This window comes from Pseudochaenichthys georgianus, chromosome 12, assembly GCF_902827115.2.
Source record: "Pseudochaenichthys georgianus chromosome 12, fPseGeo1.2, whole genome shotgun sequence".
In the NCBI taxonomy this organism is placed as follows: Eukaryota; Metazoa; Chordata; class Actinopteri; order Perciformes; family Channichthyidae; genus Pseudochaenichthys; species Pseudochaenichthys georgianus.
Genome location: NC_047514.1, coordinates 28,053,082 through 28,078,035, shown reverse-complemented (window position 1 = coordinate 28,078,035; position 24,954 = coordinate 28,053,082). Strand labels below are relative to the sequence as shown.

The following is a 24,954-nucleotide window of genomic DNA, read 5'->3' as shown; positions in this document are numbered from 1 at the left end:
CAAAATAATTGTAATGTTGTACCTTCCCGTATAACTGTTCTGCATTCGTGCTAGCGTTAGCATACACGGTAGCGTTAGCATACATGCTAGCGTTAGCCTGTACACATGCTTATTGCACAGCTATATTTACCTTGTTTACACTTAGCTGTCCTATGTGTTAATCTGTGTATGTTACACTTGCATGTATGAGATCATTAAGTGTCTTGTAACTTATTTTTGTATAGTTTCACTCTGTTTGAATGTCAGTAGACTGCAAATAATTCAATAAAGGAGCATGGCTACTCATTCCCTGGCTCTCAAAAGAGTTTGGCTGGCTGTTTAATCTATGTTCACACTGAGAGAGTACAGCACATAGAGAGAACAGTACACCCAGCGCCATATAGATAGAGTCGATATGGCTCTAAGTAGCCTACACCTATGCCCCTTTCACACCAGTGCCTTTTCAGCTCCGGCTCGGAGCTAGAGCCTGAAAAGCGCTGGGTTTTCCAGTTCACACCGGAGCTGTGCCGGCTCTTAGCTCCGGAATCCGCTTCATTTCCAGCTCCAAAAAATTGTCGGTCCAGAGGCAAGAGCTTTGGAGCTAAGAGGTGACGTCGCTTACGTCTCTCTTACGTCGAGGTGTGCAGGAAACTAAACCCACCTCCCATGGGTCGACTGCTATGCCTGCCTACAAGCAGTAGTGCTTATAAACACACTTTATAAAGTCAGGCAGCACTAACCAGGCTTCGTGTGATTCTGTTTATTTGTGCCTTACTTTGACCATCCGTTCACTGTTATCGATCATTGTGGAGAGAGGCAGACGTGTTGTTTTGTATTATTGCAGCTATCGGATGCAAGTAGTCAGTTTAGCTTCGGTTGCTATGGTAACATCACCCGTTTTATACCAGAGAAACTTTCATAACAGCGTTGTGATACCAAACAGCGTCAATTCAGACTGACACACATTCACTTAGGCTAAGGGGAACTGGGGATATGCATCAGCTGCTTGTGTGAGTCGGACAGTGAATACTTTAGAGCGGCCGCTGCAGTGTGAGCTAACCGGGAGCTAACGGGAGAATAAACTCCCGTGGAAGAGCAGCACTGCAGCGGTCGGTAAATGCTGCAGAAACACATTAATAAACAATGAACCACGGCACTCTGGAGAAAAGCATAAGGTTGGAGAAGTCGTTATTTAATTTAATCTGGCTTTGTGTGATTAAAAGCAACACGATCATCGACCCGACGCAGTTGTTGTTGTTGTTGTTGTTGTTGTTGTTGTTGTTGTTGTGAGCTGCCGTTGGGGGGCAAATCAGCGATGTAAACGGTGACGTCATGACGCAGCAGGGGCAGCTCTGGGGCGCCAGTGGGCGGTGTGCACAGAGCGGGAGCTGAAAAGGGAAACCGGAGCTGAACCAGAAAAGCTCCCGCTCGGAGCTAGAAACTGAAAAGCGCTGGTGTGAAAGCCGCACTAGTGTGTAAATACAAGCAGGTCCCACAGTATGATCACAAATAGGCCTACATAACATCTGTTAACAAAAATCTGTTTTTATTAAGAAGTACAGGCTGCATATGTTCTCAGCCTTGGAGAAACTTGACATGTTTTGGTATGTGTCTGAACCTCTCTTTAGTGGTTCATTAATAAAACAGATATTTGAACATGTGCCTACTTTGTTTATGTACTGTTGAGGTTCATTTCAGTAGTTGTGTGCTATAATGTATTTACAAAGGGTGAAGAGGAGGCCACTTTAGAATAGGGAACATGTTCAGGTCAATTAGAGTCAAACTAATAGCTTATTGGTTATGAACAAGACTTCACTTTAAAATATGGAACATGTTCTTAGATATAAATACCTCATTTTGAATTATTTAGACACAACTAACACTTATCGTTTTATGTCAGTAAGAGATCATATTTGTTAAGTGTTATTATGGGATAATTACTATTCTTGTGGTACTACTGCCTTATTAGGCCCATATTGAGCAGAGCATATTAAGACCAAAACTCATGTACAACAACTTCCTTACTTGCAATAAATAAGCACTAATTAGAGGGTTATTGAGGCAAAACTCTCAACTAATGGCTTATTACTTGTAGAATATGGTCATGTAGAATAAGGCATTAATAAGTGTTTTATAATGACTAATAAAGAGCCAATATACTGCTAATATGCATGTTAATTAACAACTAGTTGATGGTTAATGTGTGTACCTTAATATAAAGCTGTTTAGTGAAGTTAGGTGCAAAAAATAAATAATAATAATAGATGGTATTTATATATAGCGCTTTTCCTGGTGCTCTTATATTACCTCAGGTATAGGTTCAAGAATAAAAAAAGAATGAAGTAAATGTACTTCCATAATTTTGAATGTTAATAATTTCACTTATGGACAGGGAGAGGGATGGCTATTGGTTCCTTCTGTGTGTGAGAGGCATCTTTTATATGGCCTGAGGAGGAGGAGGAGTAAAGGGGGGGAGGGGGAGAGAGAGGGGGGAACTTGTAGAGCTGCCTGCAGACTTCATTGAGAACTCGGAAAGCGCCAGGCTAACATCTATGAACTGAGTCCTCTTCCAGACCCTTCCCTCTGTGTTCTGCTGGATTACCCTCCCTCCTGCTCGGATATTATTTATAAGGAACACCTGGACCGACCTGGATCTATGCGAACCCTTCGCGGGAGTCAACGGCATTTTGTGAAGCTGAACAGGAGGAATGTATCGTTTCTTTGTGAAACTAACATTTCTGATTCCTGCAATCGTCCTCACACAAGGTAAACTTTCACTTGTTTAAATATGCGCTGCAGAGGAGCATGCAGATGAATTAAAGTTTGAAAGAAGGTTGTAAATATCAGTACCGTGGAATTCTGAGCTGTTAAAAACGAGCTGTAGACTGATCACAACTTGGAACCCCTCCAGAAACTTTAATGAAGTTAGCCTACTTTATTGCTGGTGGGAATTTACAACAAGTGCATGAGCCAAATGCCGCTGATTCCCTCTGTGTGAACGTTTTTACTTTGTATTAAGGGTCCAAAGGTATTTAAGTATAATGAGCACTTGGAACGCAACAAAAAGTTATACAAAAGTAATGGATCAAAACCTGTCATTTGATTGGCTGTTGTACTTTGGATTTGATCCCTTATAATAACATATTTGGATGTAGATTGTGCTGAGAAGCGGTTTTAAATAACATGGGACATAATGGGAGCGGGTGCGTGTGTGGGGGACGCGTTGGGGGGGGGGGGGGGGGGGGGGGGACACCTTTTGTCTGTACGGTGGTAGAGTGTTGTGGGTGGAGGAGGTGCTGTTATTCCCGTCTGCCGGTAAACAATGCCCGAGGAGAGTGTTTTATGGCTCGTGCTGGACTCTGATTTCTTTTGTTCCGCACTGAGCCCCGCAGCTGCTGCAGCTCTCTCCGCAAAAGCGTGCGCCCCCCCCCCCCCACCCGCACCACACGCTCTGGACTCACCGGTGTCCACGAGAGGCTTCCCCCCCCCCAAAAAAATCCCCCCAGGACAACTGTGTAACAAATCAATTACAGATTAAGGATGTGTACATTAAAATAAATGTTTTATTAAAGAATTGAATTCACTGAGGAATCATTTCCCATGTATTCCAACTCCAGCTAATCCTTACAGTTCAGATTGTACAGTGGTGTGAGTAACTAAGTACTTTTATGGTACTTGCACTTTACTTCAGTATTTCAATGTTGTAGCCTACTACTTTGTACTTCTATTCCTCTACAATTCAGAGGTAAATGGTGTACTTTTACTCCACTACATGTATTAATCCCTTTAGTTACTTCACAGATGAATGATGTGAAATATAATCAAGTGTTGAATCAGACTTTAGTTCCACCTGGAGTAATCCACCAGCTACCCTGCAGTCTACAAAGTACTTCAGACTAGCTGCACCTTCACCAGCTTTGAGAACACTTTCATGATCAATCATTATAAAACATATCATATATATTATTCTGAAATGGACCAATCTGCACAACGACTACTTTTACTTGAGTAACATTTAGAATGCAGGACTTTTACTTGTAACAGAGTATTATACTCTTGTACTTATACTTTTACTCAAGTTCAAGATTTGAGTACTTCTCCCACCTCTGGTCTTATGAGTGTATTATTCATGTATTGTTGTGCTCCACAGGTCTAAAATGCTCCCTTCCCACTGAATCATGCCTGAATGGAGGACGGTGTGAAGGCAGCCATAATGGAAATGGAGAGTGCAAGTAAGTGGAGAGTCTGATGCAGCAGATGTTGAAACGCAGACCACCACAGAGCTTCCTGTTATCTTCTAGTCGTCTTAGAGGTGCAGTCTGGCGTGTTTTCTCTACTCAAAAGTGCTTTTTTAGGACGGGGGGAAAAGAAAAAAGGGGCCACATATTCCCCCTTTCCATTCCAGCTTTTGAGCGGGCCCTGTGCCCAGCAACCAGGGGCCCTTGAGTTTGATCCGGGGCTGGTTTAGCTTCTGCATCGCTGCAGGAGCCACGTTTCTTTGTGAGGCTGCACACATCCCCTTAAAAAAGATTCAGGAACTTTATTGTCATTGTTAAAGAACAACAACATCTCTTTTGTGCCCGTCCCGTTGGTGCAACATATTTAGAAAATAAATAAATGTAGCTGCCTTTCAAATATATTAATAATGAGATATAACAGGATACTCATAAATGATGCAGCTTAAATAACGACCCTAAACATGGTCATAACGTGTGCATACTTAGTTACTTTGAATATGCAAGTCTCTCCTCTTCACTTCATCACACACAGCCACCGTAGCTTAATGTACTGGTGTCCACCTCAGACTGGGATGTGTGGAAGTTGGAAAGAAGCATTTTTTTTGTCTGTTAAAGAAGTGAAGAAATACAAGTTTAGCAAAGAGTGGTGAGAGAAGGGGAGCCTGACAAAAGCCCCCCACTCCCTCCTCCCCCGTTAATGAATGCAAGACCCCTTCCCCAGCAGAGTGAGGGGACGCGTTCAGTCCTAAATCTTGTTTTTCTGTCTTTTCATGGGCGACAGCTGGGGCTCGCCCGCCGCCCGCCACCCATTGTCCCGCAGTCAGAATAATGCTGTGTGACTAATCTGAGTGGGGCTTCCCATCATGCCACAGCCACCACAGCACACACCAAACCCCTGCCATAACCCCCCTCCTTGCAAAAGGCTTGTCTCCTGCTTTCTGAATGGACAATCCCAACCCCCCCACCCCTAACCTTACCCTGCTTGTGATCTCCATTAGAAAAGCAGATGGTAGTGAAATGTAATTGGATTGGATGTCAAGAGAGTGGGATTAATTGGAATGAAGTGCAGACATTTAAAGGCAAACAAGTGGGAATGGAGGCAGATTGTGGGACATCAGTTTGGACTTTGCGTGTGTCACAGTTTAAGAGGTGTGATATTTAGCTGAGCTATATATGAAAATGTGTGAGTCACCAAGTGATTGTGCACGACGACAAAAGACATCTGGACAATGTCGTTCCTGAAGAAAATGTTGTGTGAATGCTGAAATGCTGACGATGAAGTTATCACAAAGATGTGAATGAATTATGGTTACTACTTCCTGGGTTCTGAATGTCAGGAGTTATTGCAGTGGATTCCTTATCGAGCCGAGGGTTGTGACAGAATGTCTGCCAGTCATACATTTGGAGTGTGCTTCTCAGCACTCACACCAAACAAGCGGAGGATGGAAAATATTTGTTGCACTTTTTATAGTGATTTCCAGTTCCAGCCCCCGGGGCTTGTGGTCAAGGGACAAGGGGGGGCCATTCAGAGCCCACACCGCTCGCCCAGGGCCACCTATCTCTAATCTGCACACGCCACACACACACACACACACACACACACACACACACACACACACACACACACACACACACACACACACACACACACACACACACACACACACACACACACACACACACACACACACACACACACACACACACACACACACACACACACACACACACAGACCACCGCACGTGTGCACTGCAACTGGTCCCCCCCCCTCCACAAAGCTGTTATTTCGGTCTCCATCTCTACTCAGTCCAATTAAAAACAGACAGGATAAGAGCATCACTTTCCCTCTTCCTCCTTGCTGTCCCTGCAGCCATCAGCCATCAGTCACCGGAGGTGCAGACAGGGGTCAGGGTAGCGTCTCTACTGAGGGGGTTCGGTAGCAGTAACCATGGTTTTCTAGATTCATTTAATCGTTTGTGTCAGAAAGTAGTGAGAAATAGACCCAAAACTACTCACACTAACACAGACAACTACAGGGTATCTCAAATCCAGGAGACAGAAGGCGGCATTTTCTGCCATCTTTGCATAAACATTCTTTTTTTTGCAGATAGTCACAATATTTTTATTTCCGCTCTTAAAGGGGGCTTTTAAAAATGTACCTCTTATCCTTACTATATATATTTTTGGACAATTTATCTGGCAATTTCAGTGAGTGATTGTGTCTCGACATGAATGGAAAGTCCACCTGGGGAAACCGATGGTTTGCACGCGAGGAGAAAAAGAGTCTCACACATTGAGATATTGTGACCTAACATTGTTCCTGTTCAAAGTCACATTGTTTTAAACCCACTGTTGTGGTGCTTGGCCCTGAGTCATACTCTGATTTGGAGTTTTTTGCAGCGGTTTCTGAGGCATGCAGCGACTCAGATTTGAGTGGTAAGGCATAGATTTAAAGCCTCTTGCAGCACAGTTCCCACGAGTGTGAGCGCAGAGGGTGAAATCACGTGCTGGCATAGAGAACAAGGTTAGGCTTGGTGTAAACTGTGGTAATCCGATGTCTGACGGCCGTCCCCACACAGGCATGAAACACACCTTTCAGAGCTTCGCCCATTCACTTGAATGGGGTGATGTAGAAGATTTTGAATCTTCGCCGAATTGCATTGTGGGGAGCGGAGAATGGCTTTGCAAGCATCGTGAGCATCAAAAGTTGAGCAATGTTCAACTGTTGATGCTCCCGATGCTTTCGAAGCTGGCATCAGCCAATCAAATCCCGTTTATGCAAATCCCACCAGTACAAGCGCTAGCCAATCAAACCGCGTGCAAGCTGGGAGAGCCTGACCGCAGTTCATTTCCTCATATTCCAAACGAGAAGTTACGGTAGCAAATCACCCGGTTCTTTACGACCAGAACTATTTACCGGGATGCAAACCGGAGGAGCCAGCATGGAGGGAGGAGGCAGAGACAGTGGGTGAAACTGGTAGGTTTTCGCCTGTTTGGGGAGTTTATATCCAGTTTACTTCGTTTGAACATTGCTATGGCTTTGTATGTCGGGGGCGGGACATTCATGTGATTGGCTGTTGGTCGCGTTGCTCGCAAAAAATCGCCAAGCTTCAGACACGCCCAGCTTCAAGATTTTTCAAGATTTTTTTCATGCCTGTGTGGACGGGCCGTAGATGGACTTAGGGGGATAATAATCACTTCGAGACCAAAGTGGTATTCCATTGTCCCCGCCCTTAGGAAAGGATGTCTTTCTGTCCTTCCTGCTTCTAAAGTTAGACAAACAAACACGTTGTCAGGCCGTCCAGACAGGTTGTTATTCTATGAATCATAGTGCTAATGCATCAGACTCTGTCTTTGGACACACATGTCATGGGAGGGACACACACAGTATCAACAAACACTATGTCTTTTTTAATCCTCACAAAGGAAAGTGTCTTTTTTATTTTTTAAAGACATCTCATCAGGGTTGTCTTCAATTGCACAGCCTATTTTTAAAGGTCGCTGTGCTTTAAAAGAAACTCAAACTCATATTTATGCCTCAAATCAATTGGTCACAAGTAAAGGCCTCAGTGAGGGGCCACTCAGATCCAAACGGTCTTACATCGTGCTGTGGTTCTACCAGACGCACAGACACCGGCGTAATAGGGACGCACTCGCTCATGGCTCTGTGCAGTGGAAGGTTATCTGAAGGTCTGGGGCTTCCTGTTTCCCATGCAGCTGAAGCCGCTCGCTATGCGGGCAGCTCTGGAAGCATGTGGGGGCACAGAGGCACATCTTTAGTTTCCATGTGTGGCACGGCGAGGGTGAGAGGTGGCTGCCCCCGAACCCCAGCTTCACAGCTGACTGCTGGGGCGTCTTTGCTGAAATAGACCCTGTTTTGGTGCAAGGTGCACGTTAATAATAAACATCTCAACTGTCTCGCTGCATGGTTCAAATACCGCAAGACATCTGACAGAAATAGACCCGCGGCAGAGAAACTTCAGTGTGCTGGGTGTGTGTCCGACCTCTGTGACCTTGCATGGAGCTGTCTGGTGTTGCATATGGATGATAAAATGTCTCACACATGAAGACCCTCTCCAGCACCACTGAGGGGACGCTCCACTCTCATTCAGGAAGGAATGCTGCTCTTCATTCGTCCTCCTGCAGGATTACGGAGCAGCTCCATGTGGGCTTAAGCCAATCAGGTGCAGGGCTGGGTCAAGTGGGCCTGTTGGTGTGGGTCTGAGCTCTGAGGCGGCCACTCCCCTGGTTGGGCCCATTCCCAAGATGCCAGGCCAAGTTAGTAGTAGATTTTGAGTCCTCCAGTGTGGAATACACATTCGATACGTGGACACATATTTCCCCTCTTTTAGCGGGGCCCCAGAAGAGTGGATCCTGTGCGCCTGGAGACCCTCAGAGCGGGCGATCAAAGCCGTGTCACAGCGAAGAGATAAGAGGCTATTTGGCTGTAGTGGGTGCTGACAGTTCACAGGCACAGGCTGTCAAACGTAGAAGCACCAGCCACTGCACGGCATGTCGGGGTGCACCGCAGAGCACGTGGAAATGGTGTGCACGGGCTAGAGGCGTGCGTGGAAGTGCATGTTTTGCAGGATTAATCAAAGTTGTCAACTTTTAGATGAAGCAAAAACTATTTTGACAACTGGTTAATCAGTTGGAGTCATTTCCGTAGGAAGAAGACGTGAACATGGCAGTGATTCCTGCTTCTTCATGTGAACACTTACTGGTGTTGTTACTCATCTATGAACACGTCCATGAGAGGAGATGAGATCAGTTAAAACAGTCACTGCTCATCATCCCCAAGGCCCCTTGTTACGAGTTAGTGTTTCTGCTGCAAGAGACGAGGACACCTCGTGGAGCTGGTCCCGTTCAGCTCACACACACACACACACACACACACACACACACACACACACACACACACACACACACACACACACACACACACACACACACACACACACACACACACACACACACACACACACACACACACACACACACACACACACAGGTGTCTGAGCCTCGTAAATCTTCCCACATCACTCCGTTGAGAGTGTGAGACAGGAAGTAGCTTAATCACTGCCAAAACAAACCAAGCAAGAGCCTCCTTTTTTCTTGATTTGCAGGATTTAACACCGCTTAGAAACCACACTTTCTTTTTTTACTTTGCAGTTTAGGAATAGTACAACTTGATAGAGGAGAGATCTTGATAGGAACCCACTCTCCTGCATGTATTTACAGCTATTATGTAGCTTTTCACATGATCTCCTGTCGTATCAAACCCACTGATTGGAGTTCAGTCCCTTCCATGCCTCCCTGTTTTGTTCTACGTCTTATTCACAGACGTGCACCCCAGGGGTCAGAGCCTGGCTAATGATTAGACGCATCCAAAGGAACATCGGCGAACTGAGCCGAAAGACACTTTAGAGAGCCAACGGACTGAAGTGTGTGAGATTTGAAAACATCTGAATCAGAATTCCTTTATTTGACATTATGGTGCAGATAAAGTAAAGCACATGTTATTAATGGTTAAAAAACACAATAAGTAAAAAAACAAATAGCAGATAAGTACGCCAGATACAAATAAAGAGATAGCTGGTACCGTCTACAGATTGTAAATACATCTTTATATTCACAGGCACTGTTATTGGGATCAGCAGGCTATGTGTGTGGTGGTCAGGATGCGGTTTCAAGCCTCCCCAATAGAATAATACCAACACATTGTCACCGGATGCCAATCGCACTCATTTTCAGGACATTTTCCTCAGCTGTGGCATTTGCAGCGCACAGTCGGGCTGGTCTTTGTGTCGGGGATAAAGTCACCCCGAGTGGCAGATGGCAGATCAGCCTCAGCGGGAAGAAAAGGGAGAGGGGAGAGAAGGCAAAGAGGCCGTCCCCACAGTCACAAAAGTGTTTGGGGTCAGAGGTCGGGGAAGCATCTGCTCCGGCCTGAGGGGACATTGCATGGCGGAGACAGAAACCTGTTGCCGTGGTGTGTGTGTTTGCTGCTTAGCTTTTCAGCGTGTGGGTGGATCTTTATCTCAGATTGGGCTGACTTCAGGACAAAGAGGATCTATTACAGTTAGTTAGCGTGGGATGACACACACATGGGCGCACACACACACACACACACACACACACACACACACACACACACACCACACACACACACACACACACACACACACACACACACACACACACACACACACACACACACACACACACCACACCAATACAATTAACAACATCTGTTCCATTACTAGGGTTTATATGCAGAGGTGGTAGAAGTACTCAGATCTAGTACTTGAGTAAAAGTAGAAGTACTCAGATCTTGTACTTGAGGAAAAGTAGAAGTAGTCAGATCTTGTACTTCAGTAAAAGTAGAAGTACCAGAGTGTAGGAATACTCTGTCACAGTAAAAGTCCTGCATTCAAAATGTTACTCAAGTGAAAGTAGAAAAGCATCAGCATCAAATATAGTGAAAGTAGCGACAGTAAAAGTAGTCGTTGTGCAGATTGGTCCATTTCAGAATAATATATATGATATGTTTTATAATGATTGATCATGAAAGTGTTCTCAAAGCTGGTGAAGGTGCAGCTAGTCTGAAGTACTTTGTAGACTGCAGGGTAGCTGGTGGATTTACTCCAGGTGGAACTAAAGTCTGATTCAACACTTGGTTAGATTTCACATCATTCATCCACATCTGTGAAGTAACTAAAGGTATTACATACAGTGGAGTAAAAGTACACCAGATACCTCTGAATTGTAGTGGAGTAGAAGTACAACAAATTGAAATACTCATGTGAAGTACAAGTCCCACAATATTGTACTTAAGTACAGTACTTTAGTAAATCTACTTAGTTACTTTACAACACTGTTGATATGAACACGGTGAATTCTCCTCAGTGTGTTTTCATGGTTAAGTGGAACAGGAAGCAAGGAGACTTCAAAGCAAACCCAAATGTTCTTTACAATCTTCTTCCAATTGCAACTGTCTGGGCTCCCTGTGGAGCTCAGGGCTCTGTTGTGCCCTGAGTGGTCTCACCTCACAAAGTCAACAAGGGACTTTCTCAGCAGTCCCATGTGACATGCGGGGAGGCTGTGAAACGCAAACAGCTGGGAGTTGGACAGACATCCAGGATAGAAAACAGAGCAAAAGCAGAGACATGCAGAATCAGAATTCGATTCCTCTATTAGTCCTGCAGCGAGGAAATCTACAACGCTACAGTGACATAGATAAAGGGCAAGCAATACAAAAGAGTAGCTAACATTAGAAATAAACAAAGACAAATGAGTACTCATCCATTTAAAATAAAAATGAGTAGGGAATAGGGAAGTGGACATTGAGATACTATAAAGATTATCTGCTGCACATGAAAATGGTTGTTGCACAGTAGAATTGCGCAAAAAGTGTATATATTGCCCCCATTGATATCCATCACAAGAGGGAGAGAATATTCAGAAAAAAGGGATTGAGAAGAAGAGGAAAAGGTAGGAACTAAAAAAGCGTGGGGGAGAGGAGACAGAAGTTACAACAGCTGACTTCACATGGGTTCTTTATGTCCCTGGAGAAGAGGCTGGCTTGTTCGCACCCCCCATCTGGACAAGGGGACAGAGGGGAGGGCTGGGGAGGGAAGGAGGGATAAGGGGGGGGGAGGAGTCCTGTCCAACAGCTGCCTTCATTAACATGCACACCTGCTCCCTGTGGAGACCACTCCAACAGATGCCCTCCCTCACACACACACACACTACACACACACACACACACACACACACACACACACACACACACCCACACACACACACACACACACACACACACACACACACACACACACACACACACACACACACTCACTCACGAGCCCCGATTCAAACATAAAACACTTCTTTCGCTGACGTTCAATGATGACACGTGACACAGAGGACTTCCTGTTATCTTCAAGCATTTGAACTAAGAAGTCGTTTTTCATTATGGATTTATCCGTAGATTATTTTCTAAATGAATCCTTTGGTCTATTTAATAGTCCAAGGAAGACTCATTTGATTTCTTTAAATGTTTTTTATGCCAAATACTAAGGATATTTAACTTAAATAGGACTTCACTTTTTTGTACAACATTTAAAAAAAAGATCAACAGCAGGAGAACTGATCAACCACAGGCTGAAAGAACGGTCTGTAGATCTGCATGAAGTCACTTGAAGATGCCGAATGCTCTTCTGACAGTTGCTCAGTGGAATTCTGCAGCCCTAATGTTTAAGCTGAGTTGACTGGAGACAATGTATTACTGCCCAGACGCGGCAGAAGAGTGCGGCCGACCTGGTTTCTGTGAGCTATGTGACTGTAGCAGCAGTCCATCCTTAGTGTGAATGTGAGGCTTAGAATGTGAATGCAGAGCTTTATTTAGGACATCCAGAGCCGGCCCGGCCCCTTGATCTCTGCACCCATTCAGGATGAGTGTGGACAGCCTGGGGGGAAAGGTAGATGGGAACCGCTGTGGACTGTTTAGCAGCGTCTGTTCTCCAGCACTGTGTGTTCAGGGTTCTGAGGGAGTCTAATCCAGAGAGACACACTAGATCAACAGGCCGTCCCTGTCCCGCTGCACTGGGACTTTTCTGGGCGGGAAACTTTCCCACCTCCCCTCCCCCTTATTCCCCCTTTTGTTTGGATAATTGCTCAGTGTTATACAAGAGAAAAAGATCCTCGTTTTCTAATCACCATTTCTTCTCCCTTCTCTAAAGACACACAATACAGACTGTTGTGCAATAAACCATGATAGAGAGATAGAGAGAGAGATAGAGAGATAGATAGAGAGAGATAGATAGAAAGATAGAGAGAGGAGATGGATTAGCGGAGATGGAATGATATAGAGCGCGATATGCGAGATAGATGGATAGATATAGAGAGAGATCGAGAGATACGATAGATGGATACAGAGAGAAGAGATAGATAGTAAGATAGATGGATAGAGAAGTAGATAGCTATAGAGAGATAGATAGATATGAGAGATCGCTTAGATCGATCTATAGCGCGATAGATATTAGATAGAGAGCTAGATAGCTAGAGAGATCTTATCGCGAGATAGATATATTAGATAGAGGATGAGAGATAGATATCTAGCTAGAGAGAGATAGATAGATCGATATATCTATAGAGCGATAGATCGAATAGATCGATAAGATATATAGAGAGTAGATATATAGATAGACTAGATATATAGAGAGTTTAGATCTATCGATAGATCGAGAGATAGATATATAGATAGAGAGAGAGAGAGATAGATGATAGATATATAGATAGATAGAGAGACTAGATATATAGATAGAGAGAGAGATAGATTGATTAGATATATAGATAGATACTTCATTGATCCCAAATTGGGAAATTCTTTTGTTACATCAGCAGTGGTTCAGGCATTACAATATTTGAAAAGTGCAATAAAGTATAAACACAATGAAATCAAAAACATTAAAGGTGTGATATATATATCTATATATATATATATAAACATAGCACAGAAGAAAAGACATGTATAGTATTTTATATATTTTTTAATTATATTTTTTCTAATATATATTGTTAGCTTATAGTGTCAATCTTTTTTAAATAATCAGTGTCAATCTTAAAACTGTCAAGAAAGTCAAAATGTGATTATTAAAACGTCTTCTTTTAAATGCCAAAACCCAAAGATATTGAATTCTGTATTTGACAGAGGGCGCTTCACCTTTATTGCACAAAAAAGCTAAACATTCTTATTATTTTATTATTATTTTTATTTATTGGTTAATTTGCAGATCAATAATCATTTGGTTTAGAAACGTCAGAAAAAGTGACAAATATCAATAGATTTTCTCAAGTTCCATAATGATGTTGTTAAATGTCTGGTTTTGTCAGCCCAAAACGCCAGGAAAATGGCATTTTATATGATTAAACAAAGATAAGATAAGGTAGACCTTTTATTGATCGATGTTAAGCGGCCACAGAAGAAGAGAAAAGCAGGAAAGCTGATGATTGAAGGCTGATACAAAAAATGTCTGCCGATTGCTGGCTACTATTATTATTTCTTAAAAAGTGTTTTATTACTTATGTGTGCTTTTCTTTTTTATTATTGCTTTTTTTTGTACGTGCTATGCATTCACTGTTAATGTCCCGCTGTGGGACTAATGCAGTGGTTCTCAAACTTTTTCTGTCAGGCCCCCCCTTTGGAGAAAAAAAAAAGTCGGGCCCCCCCAACACAAATAGTCACGTAATGGGCGAAGTTAACATTTATTAAAATACATCAATATGAACGTGAGCATTCCTTTGCTAGAACAGTGATAATAAAACAATGCTCCATAAGTCTGTGTGGTCAGAAAAAAAAAAATACATTATACAATTGTGCAATCCCTTTGCTAGAACAATAAGTTATAATACTTTGCCACTTGCAATCTGTGCAAAAAAATGAAAAGAAAGAAAATGCTGACATTTGGCAAAAAAAGTGTGTCCTCTCACATTAGTGGCTGCAATGAGCCTGTTTGGCACTGCACATTTCTTCAAAACGGGGGTTGCAGGCTCAGTGGCGGTGCCAGAGATTTCTTTGGGGGTGCTGTGGGGGTAGCTTGACGTTTCATAGAGGGTGCGCAAACATTTAGGGTTTCCCATTAATGTACCGGTCGCTACAGTGGAACTTTCTACTGCAACAATCCCCACGCAAATACACAGTGTACCCGCGACTGTTACAATTAGGCTCGATAATCAGCTCACGGCATATAGGTGTAAGCAGGGGTCAAGTGCTATTTTATAAGTGGGGAGTGGACCTAACATAGGGGGGTCCGGGGGGCATGCTCCCCCCGGGAAGCAATGCCCCGTAAACAGATTGACTTTTTCTTTATGGATATTTTACAAATCACTCCCCTTTTAAACATATAGTATTTCAAACTTGTTTTTCATTTATTCTCTTAATTTTTTATAACTATAATGATCATATAAACGTGTGCCTTGGAAATAATTGTTTACATTAATCGTGACCAAAACGTTGGAGAGAGTCCTTTACTTCACCTGAGCCTCTCAGTCTGACAGGTGAATTCTCCCTCCACCTTGTTGTTGAAAAAGCTCCTTATATCCGTTAGCGTAGCTCGCTAGCACCAGAAGCTAACAAACACGATATCCGGTACCGGTGCCGTTCTCTCTCTCTCTCTCGCTCGTGCACGCACGCACACAAAATGGCTCGTTTTCACACACACACACCCACACACACACACACACACACACACACCACACACACACACACACACACACACACACACACACACACACACACACACCACACACAACACACACACACCACACCACAGAGCCGAGCTTGAATGAGACACTGAGACCCCAGACGTATTTGTACTGTCTCATATTATTTTTGAATCAATTAATTTGACAAATTATGATTTCGTTTTCACTAAAAACATTTTTCATCCTGGTCTCCTTGCCCCCCCCTGTATGCCTCTGCGCCCACCACTTTGAGAAACACCGGACTAATGACTGGAGTTCTGGTGCTGATGCTGGTTTTTCCTCCCCCCCCCAGGTGTCCCAGTGACTACGTGGGTAACCGCTGCCAGTACCCCGAGCCCCTGCAGCCCCTCCCCCTGCAGGAAGGAGGGGAATGTCGCGCAGTGTTACATGGAAACGGGTTTGATTTCCGCTGTGTGTGCCGTCTGGGTTTCACCGATGAACTGTGCCTGACCCCCAACAACCACGCCTGCATGAGCTCCCCCTGCCGCAACGGGGGGACATGTGACCTCATCACCCTCACCGTGTTCCGCTGCAGGTGCTCCCCTGGATGGTCAGGTGTGTGGGAAATAATCAATAAATAACTGTCTGTCTGTCTGTCTGTCTGTCTGTCTGTCTGTCTGTCTGTCTGTCTGTCTGTCTGTCTGTCTGTCTGTCTGTCTGTCTGTCTGTCTGTCTATCTATCTATCTATCTATCTATCTCTATCTATCTATCTATGGTTGATTGCACTTATTGTCAGTTGTGTATCATTAGTAATGTGAAGATGAATGACTCCTTCTTGTTTTGCTCTAAAGGTAAAACCTGCCTGCTCTCTAACCCCTGTGCGTCCAACCCATGTGCAAACGGGGGCCAGTGCTCGGCCTTCGACTCCACCTACATCTGCACCTGCCCCCCCGCCTTCCACGGTCAAACCTGCAAGCAAGACGTGAACGAGTGCGCCCAGAGCCCCTCCCCCTGTTTCAATGGCGGGGCGTGTGTGTCAACGAGGTGGGCTCGTACAGTTGCCGCTGTCCTCTCGAGTACAGGGGCCAACACTGTGAGACCACCCTACATGCCCTGCAGCCCCTCCCCCTGCCAGAATGGAGGGCACCTGCCGTGCAGAGGGAGACACCACCTACGATTGTAGCTGCCTTCCAGGTAACACACAAACAGCTGTTTTCTCATATAAACTCCAGGCAAGGAAAGTTTTATTTATATAGCACCTTTCAACACAAGGCAATTCAAGTGCTTTACCAAAAAATGAAAGACATTAAGAAAATGGCATTTAAAATCAGTCATTAAAAAGAAAAGATAATAAATAACATTAAAAGAAAAATACTTGGATAAAAGTTACAGTGCAGTCTAAGATATGAATAGTTCAATTAAAAGCAGCGGCAAAAAGAAAAGTCTTCTTGCTGGATTTAAAAGTAGTCAGAGTTGCAGCGGACCTGCAGGTTTCTGGGAGTTTTGTTCCAGATATTTGGAGCATAATAACTGAACGCTACTTTTCCATGTTTAGTTCTGACTCTGGGGACAGAAAGCTGACCAGTCCCTGAAGACCTGAGAGATCTGGATGGTTCATAATTTAGCAGGAGGTCAGAAATGTATTTTGGGCCTAAACCATTCAGTGCTTTATAAACCAGCAGCAGTATTTAGAAATCTATTCTTTGACACACAGGAAGCCAGTGTAAAGACTTCAGAACAGGAGTGATGTGATCCACTTTCTTAGTGTTAGTGAGGACTCGAGCAGCGGCGTTCTGAATCAGCTGCAGCTTCCTAATAGATTTTTTTAGTGAGACCTGTGAAGACACCATTGCAGTAGTCGAGTCTACTAAAGATAAAAGCATGGACAAGTGTCTCCAGATCCTGCTGTGACATTAGTCTTTTAATCCTAGATATGTTCTTTAGGTGATAGTAAGCTAATTTAGTAACAGTGTTAATGTGACTGTTGAAACTCAGGTCAGAGTCCATGACTACACCTAGATTTCTGGCTTTATCTGTTGTTTTGAACAAAACAAAGCTCTGAAGCTCAGCGCTAACTTTTATACGTTCTGCCTTGGCTACAAAAACCATTACCTCAGTTTTGTCTTTGTTTAATTGGAGAAAGTTCTGACACATCCAATCATTGATTTGTTCAAATGCATTTACTCAGGTTTGAATTGGCGCATAGTCTCCTGGTGAACTGGTTATGTAAATGTGTGTGTCATCTGCATAGCTATGGTAACTTATTTTGTTATCTTCATTATCTGAGCCAGTGGTAGCATGTGATGTTAAAGAGAAGAGGCCCCAAGATGGAGCCTTGAGGTACCCCCCAATGTGTATTTAACCATTTTTTCTGTCCTTTAAGTAGGATTCAAAACCATTTAGAAACTGTTTCCGAAAGTCCCCACCCAGTCGGTTCTAGTAATATGCTGTGGTCAACAGTGTCAAACGCAGCACTGAGATCTAATAATACTAACACTGAAGTTCTGCCACTGTCTGTGTTTAAGTGGATGTCATTAAAGACCTTTACAAGAGCAGTCTCAGTGCTGTGGTTTGGACGAAAGCCTGACTGGAACACATCGAAACAGTTATTTAAATGCAAGAAATTACGCAACTGTTGAAAAACAACTTTTTCAATGATTTTACCTAGAAATGGGAGGTTTGATATGGGCCTGTAATTGTTCATTACTGAAGCATCTAGATTATTCTTTTTAAGAGCGGTTTAATGACTGCAGTTTTCAGGGCCTGTGGAAAAATACCTGAGTGAAGAGATTTGTTTACTATATGAAGTAGATCTGAGGCCATGCAAGGAAAAACATCTTTGAAAAATCCTGTTGGAATAATATCAAGGCAGCAGGAGGAGGATTTCAGAAGTTGAATAATGTCCTCTAGGTTTTTATCATTAATCTGATGGAATTGTGTCATGGTGCTTGAATTGTTATCAGGTGGACACAGGGACAACACATTTGCTGTACCTGATGCAGAGGCACTGACTGGTTGTCTGATTTTCTGAATGTTGTCAGTGAAGAAGGCAAAATCATTGCACGCCCTGGTGGATAGAATTCAGAGGCTACTGACACTGGGGGGTTAGTTAGTCTGTCGACGGTAGCAAACAAGGCACGTGCATTGTTTTTGTTTTTGGTAATGATGTCAGAGAAGAAAGGACTGTCGTGCGTTTTTCAATTCCAAATTATAAAGGCCAAGTCTCTCTTTATAGATTTCAAAGTGAACCTGGAGATTGTTTTTCGCCACCTACGTTCTGCTCTCACGGTCATGGCCTTTCTGGATATTTTCTTCCCAGTCACTTCCTTTACCTTAGTTGGAGCAATGGCATCTATAACATTTTAATTTTTGAATTAAAATGATCTACTAGCTCATCTACTGAGATGTTAGCAGGGGCAAGTGTGGAAGAAAAATTCTGAGTAAAACATTTCCCTAGTATTTTCAGTTAAATATCGCTTTGTGGTTACCTCTTTTGAACAGAAATATGCTACTGTAAGACTGAGGTCGTCGTAAAAATATTGAAATATGGCTGAAACCCTCCGTCTATTTACGAAGAATAACAGTCCCAGTGATAGGTTAATGTCCAGGAGCCGCTGCTCGAAGTTTTCAGAAAAGAAAAATAGAAAAACAAAGCATAAAAAAGTAAGCAGAGGCAAGAGCAAGCAGAAAGTGTCTGCACTGTAAGAGGCTACACACACACATCTTCACCCGAAAGTCCCGGGTAAATCGCCAGTAGCGCCGACACCTCCTCATCACTCCACCGCTCCCACGTTTTTATTTTGTGTTGCCATAAGTTAGTCTCTCTCCGTTGGTTCACTGGGCTAATGCTCGTGCTAATAATGCCAATGCGAGCAAATGAAATGGCGGCTTCACAAAACTTTTCTGAGTTTACGGGGTGTGGTTTGCAATTAGCCCAGCCAATCAGAAATTGGAACCATTTCCTCCCCAGGAAAGTACCACCTCTCTAGCAGGGATTGAAAAGGTTCCCGAGAACTAAGTTCTAGTTCCAGATTTTTTAGGTGTGAACGCAAAATCCCAGGAACTATCTGAACTAGTCCTGGGAAAAGTAATCCGGTGTGAAAGCACCTCATTATATGCCTGATCCACTTGATTTGAACGCTTGCATTCTCAAAAACAGCTCCTTAGGGTAACGTTTAAATACATGTAGGTTGCAGCGCATGAGTAAACAATCAGAACAACCTTTTTTTGTTGACATATGGAGTTGCATACTGTATGGCTCGTGCAGCAGCAGCACAAACACTTTTTTTTTTCCTATTACATCAGTCGACCAAAAAAAACAGCTTGTTGTTATAGTAAAATCTGATTGAGTGGACAAGTGGTCCCTGCTTCCCCCCCCCCCCACCCCCTCACTGCCAGCCTCCCCTGGCAGGATGCAGTCGTACAGACGTTTCCTTCTGATAATGTCCAACAACACCAGGGGTACACACATAAACATATAGATAAACACGCCCTATCTTGTTTTCCAGCTAGATGCAGCCCCGGTCTGGGTGGCGTCTCTTCATTGTGTTGGCACCTTAAAGCCACTGCAGTGTTGTGTACAACTTTGGTTCATTTTGAGCTACTGTGGTGACTGCTGTCAGAAGAACACTTTGTACGAAGCATTTTCTCAAACATGGTTGAGGACTTGGACAATAAAGCACAATCAGTAAAATTTAAGAAAGATAAATAAAGGGGACCTATCATGCAAAATGCACGTTGTGATGTCTTTTATACATAAACATGTGTCCCCGGTGCGTCGGGGAACTCACGCAGCGTCAGAAAATACAACCCTCTCTCTTTTCCTCCGTACCCAAATCTTTTAAAAACAGGGGTACAACGAGCGGATACAGATTCCATCCGATCTGACGTCAAATCGGCAGCGGACCCACAGAAAGTTGCTATCAGAAACAATGCCTGACGTGTTTTGGACGTCTTTGTTTACATTAGCAAGCCTCGCTAACACTCAGAGCTAACCTGTACTTGAGAGCAAATGTGTTTAAAAAGCAGGAAATAATAAAAGGAACTCACCTTGTGATAAACCTGCAAGGAAAAAAAGCATTTGAGCTCCATACTGTTTCAGAAAATAATCCTTGACGTGGTTTAAACAGGATGGCGAAATATCACAACCGAATCTAACTTTATCTCCGGTAGAATTCTGATCAGGCATTAGCTCCGCCTCCTCTTATTTCTTTTTTTCAAGCTAAAGACCCAAAATCTGCATTTCTCTAACAGGGCTTCAACAGAGGGGTATGAGCAGTATGAGACATGGCTACAACGGGTGATCTGTTTGGTATTTTGAAAAAAAAACCTCACAGACATGTTTTATATAGGTATGGCTCTACAATATATGTTTCAAATATAGCATGATAGGTCCACTTTAAATAAAAGGTAGAGTTCATAATGCATAAAACAGAGGGAGGTCCAACAATGAGACATTTATCCTTAATGTTTACAACAATCACACTTTTAGCTAAATGTATCTTCTCCATTATGTGTGTTATTATGAACAGCATTTTGTGTATAATAACCCTTTAAAATGCTTGTATCGCTTTTATTGAGATCTTTAGGTACATTAGCAAGGTAGAAAACCAGCCACATTTCTATTTCTCAGAAAGATTTGATGTGGCAGTTATGCAGCACAGTGCACAGAATGAGTTGTGTGTATATGCAGATGACCGAGAGATATTGTGTGTTAAAGTTGAACCTACGCTGTGTGTCTCGCGGGGGTCCGTGCAGGAATGCATTGAGAGAGCGGAGCTGCACGACGGCCTGCAGAGAGCTGAACGTTATCTGTCTTTAAGTTCACAGCGATATCGAGAGGAAAAAGAGGCCTTATCTTTACTAATGTTGCCTCATCTTTTTATGAATCCTCCACAGTTTTTCACCACTCCTCTTGTCTCTCTCTTCAGGCTTCAATGGTCCGCACTGTGAGCATAACATCGACGACTGTCCGGGCCACAACTGCCAGAATGGCGGCATGTGTGTGGACGGTGTGAACACCTACAACTGCCAGTGCCCTCCTCATTACACAGGTGACGTTTTGCTTTAGGAATAAATACAACTTCAAGGTCAACCCTGTAAAGAACACATTTGTAACCGTTCCTCTCGATTTTGTGAACTCTTGCAGGTCAATACTGCACAGAAAACGTGGATGAGTGTGAGTTGATGCCCAACGCTTGCCAGAATGGAGGGACGTGCCACGATACTCACGGCAGCTACCACTGCGTCTGCGTCAACGGCTGGACGGGCGACGACTGCAGCGAAAACATCGACGACTGCGCCAGCGCCGCCTGTTACCATGGCGCCACCTGCCACGATCGTGTGGCCTCCTTCTTCTGCGAGTGTCCTCATGGTCGCACAGGTACGTCTACATTGGCTTTCCCACACATACTCTACCTGCAGGACAACACTTTATTTCAACCACAACTACTCTCATTGAATTCTATAAGAAATGCCTCTATGGTGAATAAAGAATCTGAAAATCCTTCATTCACAGTAGAGGAATGTGAGAGGAATCTATTACTTTACTAAGGTAAGGGTGAAAGTCCGATTTATCCTCCTCTTGTGTGTGAAGTATTCCTGTAACAAAGTGATAAAATACAAAGACACGGTTGGATTCAGTCCTATCTTGTGATGCCTTCAGGTTTGCTGTGCCACCTCGATGACGCCTGCATCAGCAACCCGTGTCAGAAAGGCTCCAACTGTGACACCAACCCCGTCAACGGCAAGGCCATCTGCACCTGCCCCCCCGGGTACACCGGCTCCGCCTGCAACCTGGACATCGACGAGTGCTCCCTCGGTAAGTGACGAAACTGAACTAAAACATTCCTGCTTTCTGCAATCACTCAACAAATCCCCTTCAGAGAACTCGCATCACACATTTGTACATCCAAAAATCATAATGCGTCCATCTGAATGTAGTGTATTTAATTGAATATGGTATTTTTTGCAAACTCCATGTTAATATATTTATTTTGCTATCTGTAATTGGCCCTTTATATGTATATATGACACTCTTCTGGTGTACTGTATATCTTCTTAAAGTTCTGTTTTTATTTGTATTTTGAGGTGTTAATATTTGATGCTTATGTTTGTTTATGTTGTACTCCTTCTTCACATTGAGTGCAATGTCTTGTTTACATGGAGCTTGACAAAAAAAATCCCAAATTAGGATCAATAAAATGTATGGTATCTTATCTTAAAAATACTGTTATACCCAGTTATATTTGCATAAATGACCACATGTGCATGACAACCTGTATCTCTTGTGTTAGGCGCCAACCCCTGCGAGCATGGCGGGCGCTGCCTCAACACCAAAGGCTCGTTCCAGTGCAAGTGTCTCCAGGGATACGAGGGCCCTCGCTGTGAGATGGACGTCAATGAGTGCATGTCTAACCCCTGCCACAACGATGCCACCTGCCTGGACCAGATCGGAGGCTTCCACTGCATCTGCATGCCAGGTGACAGCATGGAGTTATATGGGAAGGGAACGTGGGGAGATAATGCGTGGATCTCCATAATATTGCATTTTCTAACTCCTGGGATTTGTCTAATAACTAATAACTCATGTGTGTGAATTCAGGATACGAGGGTGTGTTCTGCCACGTCAACACAGATGAGTGTGGGAGCCAACCTTGTCTCAACAACGGCAAGTGTGTGGACAAGATCAACTCCTTCCACTGCGAGTGCGCCAAAGGTGAGAAATAGTGAGGGAAATTGAAAGATGAGGAAGTTAATGGAGTAAGTTTTGGGATCCATCAGGTCTCTTTTCACCCCTTTTTGTTCAGACAATATACGTGGCTATTAAATGGTAAAGTATGAACTCAGCTGTAAATGAGTATAGCACGCCACAGATCAAATGTGAATGATTTATTTCCTCTAATAATGTAAGTGAAAGTGTTTCGGTGAACAGGACACATTGGGCCGGGTTGCAGAAACATTAGCATTTTTGGCGGGTTTGTGTCAGAGCTTAGCGCCAACGTTGGGGGCAGGGAATATGGCCGGTGAGCTGGAGGCCATTGTGTTTGGGTTTGAAAGAAAGATTTCCCTGCACAGTAAGAGCCAAGGAGGGGGGGGGGGGGGGGGGGTTATGGATGGTTTGTTTGGACCTGCATTCCTACTTCAGATGCTAATTCGCTTCTAGCCATGACATACACAATATAACTTTTAATTGCAGGCATTCAAGCAAATACCCGAAGCTTAATCCTGTGTTTCCCTCAATGCATTTGCAGGTTTTTCAGGGAGTCTTTGTCAGGTGGACATCGACGAGTGTGCCAGCACCCCCTGCAAGAACGGAGCTAAATGTACTGACGGTCCCAACAAGTACACCTGCGAATGTGCTGAAGGTAAACAAACTGTCTTTCTTCTGAAACGTCTTGCATTTCGTTTTAATTCCTCTCCAAATAAACACCCCTTCCTCTCGTGTGCAGGTTACACAGGGCAGCACTGTGAGACGGACATCAACGAGTGTTACTCGGACCCCTGCCACTACGGCACCTGTAAGGACGGCCTGGCCTCCTTCACCTGCTACTGCCGCCCGGGCTACACCGGCCGCCTGTGTGAGACCAACATCAACGAGTGTCTGAGCCAGCCCTGCAGGAACGGAGGCACCTGCCAGGACCGGGAGAACACGTATATCTGTGCCTGTCCCCAAGGAACCGCAGGCAAGACTTTAGAACAGGGCCACAAACAGAAACAGAGAAATATACAAAGGGCTGAGGGGGGGGGGGGGGGGGTTAAGGCGAAAGAGGAAGTGTATATATGCTAGTTATGCAAATAAGTCATTGGGCTTTTTTAATTCAACAGACTATTGCGATGAGATGTTCCCTAATATAATTTGCTAACTTCATTTCAAATCTCCAGGTTTCCACTGTGAGGTGAACCTGGACGACTGTAAGAGCAAACCCTGCGACTACGGCCGCTGCATCGACAAAATCAACGGCTACGAGTGTGCATGCGAGCCGGGCTACACAGGTGAGCACTGGAAGGAGGTACAGATGGGGGGGTGGCCCCTGAGCTTTGGGAGGGGCAGGTAGGACAGGTGTCTGGCGGGTCCACTGCTGCGAAACAATGGTGTCAGATATCCTGGGTTGGAGAGAAAGGAACACAGTCCCATACCTGATACACACACAAAACAACGCACACACACAAAGCGCTCACTTTGTGTGCCATCTGAAAAGGTTCTGCCGTGGAGCCTGGAGTAAGGTGATACTTTAAAAGGAAGAGCGCTTGGCCTTTAATCACATGTCTGAAGTTTAGCAGTGTGTAACAGCACTGCAAGTCCAACTCCTATCTCAGAGTGAAGCAACACTTAATTCACCTCAGGGGGAGAAGTACTCAGATCTTCTACTTAAGTAGAAGTACCAGAGAGTAGGAATACTCTGTTACAAGTAACAGTCCTGCAATCAAAATGTTGCTCAAGTAGAAAAGTATTCTCATCTAAATATAGTGAAAGACAGTGAAAGTAGTCGTTGTGCAGATTGGTCCATTTCAGAATAATATATATG

At 43.9% G+C, this 24,954-nt stretch overlaps 1 protein-coding gene across 1 annotated transcript in view; it reads left to right on the top strand.

Moving 5' to 3' along the window:
* Nucleotides 1–2,526: 2,526 nt before the first annotated feature.
* Nucleotides 2,527–24,954, top strand: part of notch1a (notch receptor 1a) — a 38,585-nt gene continuing 16,157 nt past the window's right edge. Inside the window, 15 exon segments of the mRNA XM_034096150.1 lie at nucleotides 2,527–2,745; nucleotides 4,130–4,211; nucleotides 15,779–16,041; nucleotides 16,279–16,451; nucleotides 16,454–16,531; nucleotides 16,533–16,568; nucleotides 16,570–16,621; nucleotides 21,358–21,480; nucleotides 21,576–21,809; nucleotides 22,092–22,247; nucleotides 22,723–22,908; nucleotides 23,031–23,144; nucleotides 23,680–23,793; nucleotides 23,878–24,111; nucleotides 24,311–24,421. Coding sequence (XP_033952041.1) covers nucleotides 2,688–2,745; nucleotides 4,130–4,211; nucleotides 15,779–16,041; nucleotides 16,279–16,451; nucleotides 16,454–16,531; nucleotides 16,533–16,568; nucleotides 16,570–16,621; nucleotides 21,358–21,480; nucleotides 21,576–21,809; nucleotides 22,092–22,247; nucleotides 22,723–22,908; nucleotides 23,031–23,144; nucleotides 23,680–23,793; nucleotides 23,878–24,111; nucleotides 24,311–24,421 — 2,014 coding nt within the window. The 5' untranslated portion in view covers nucleotides 2,527–2,687.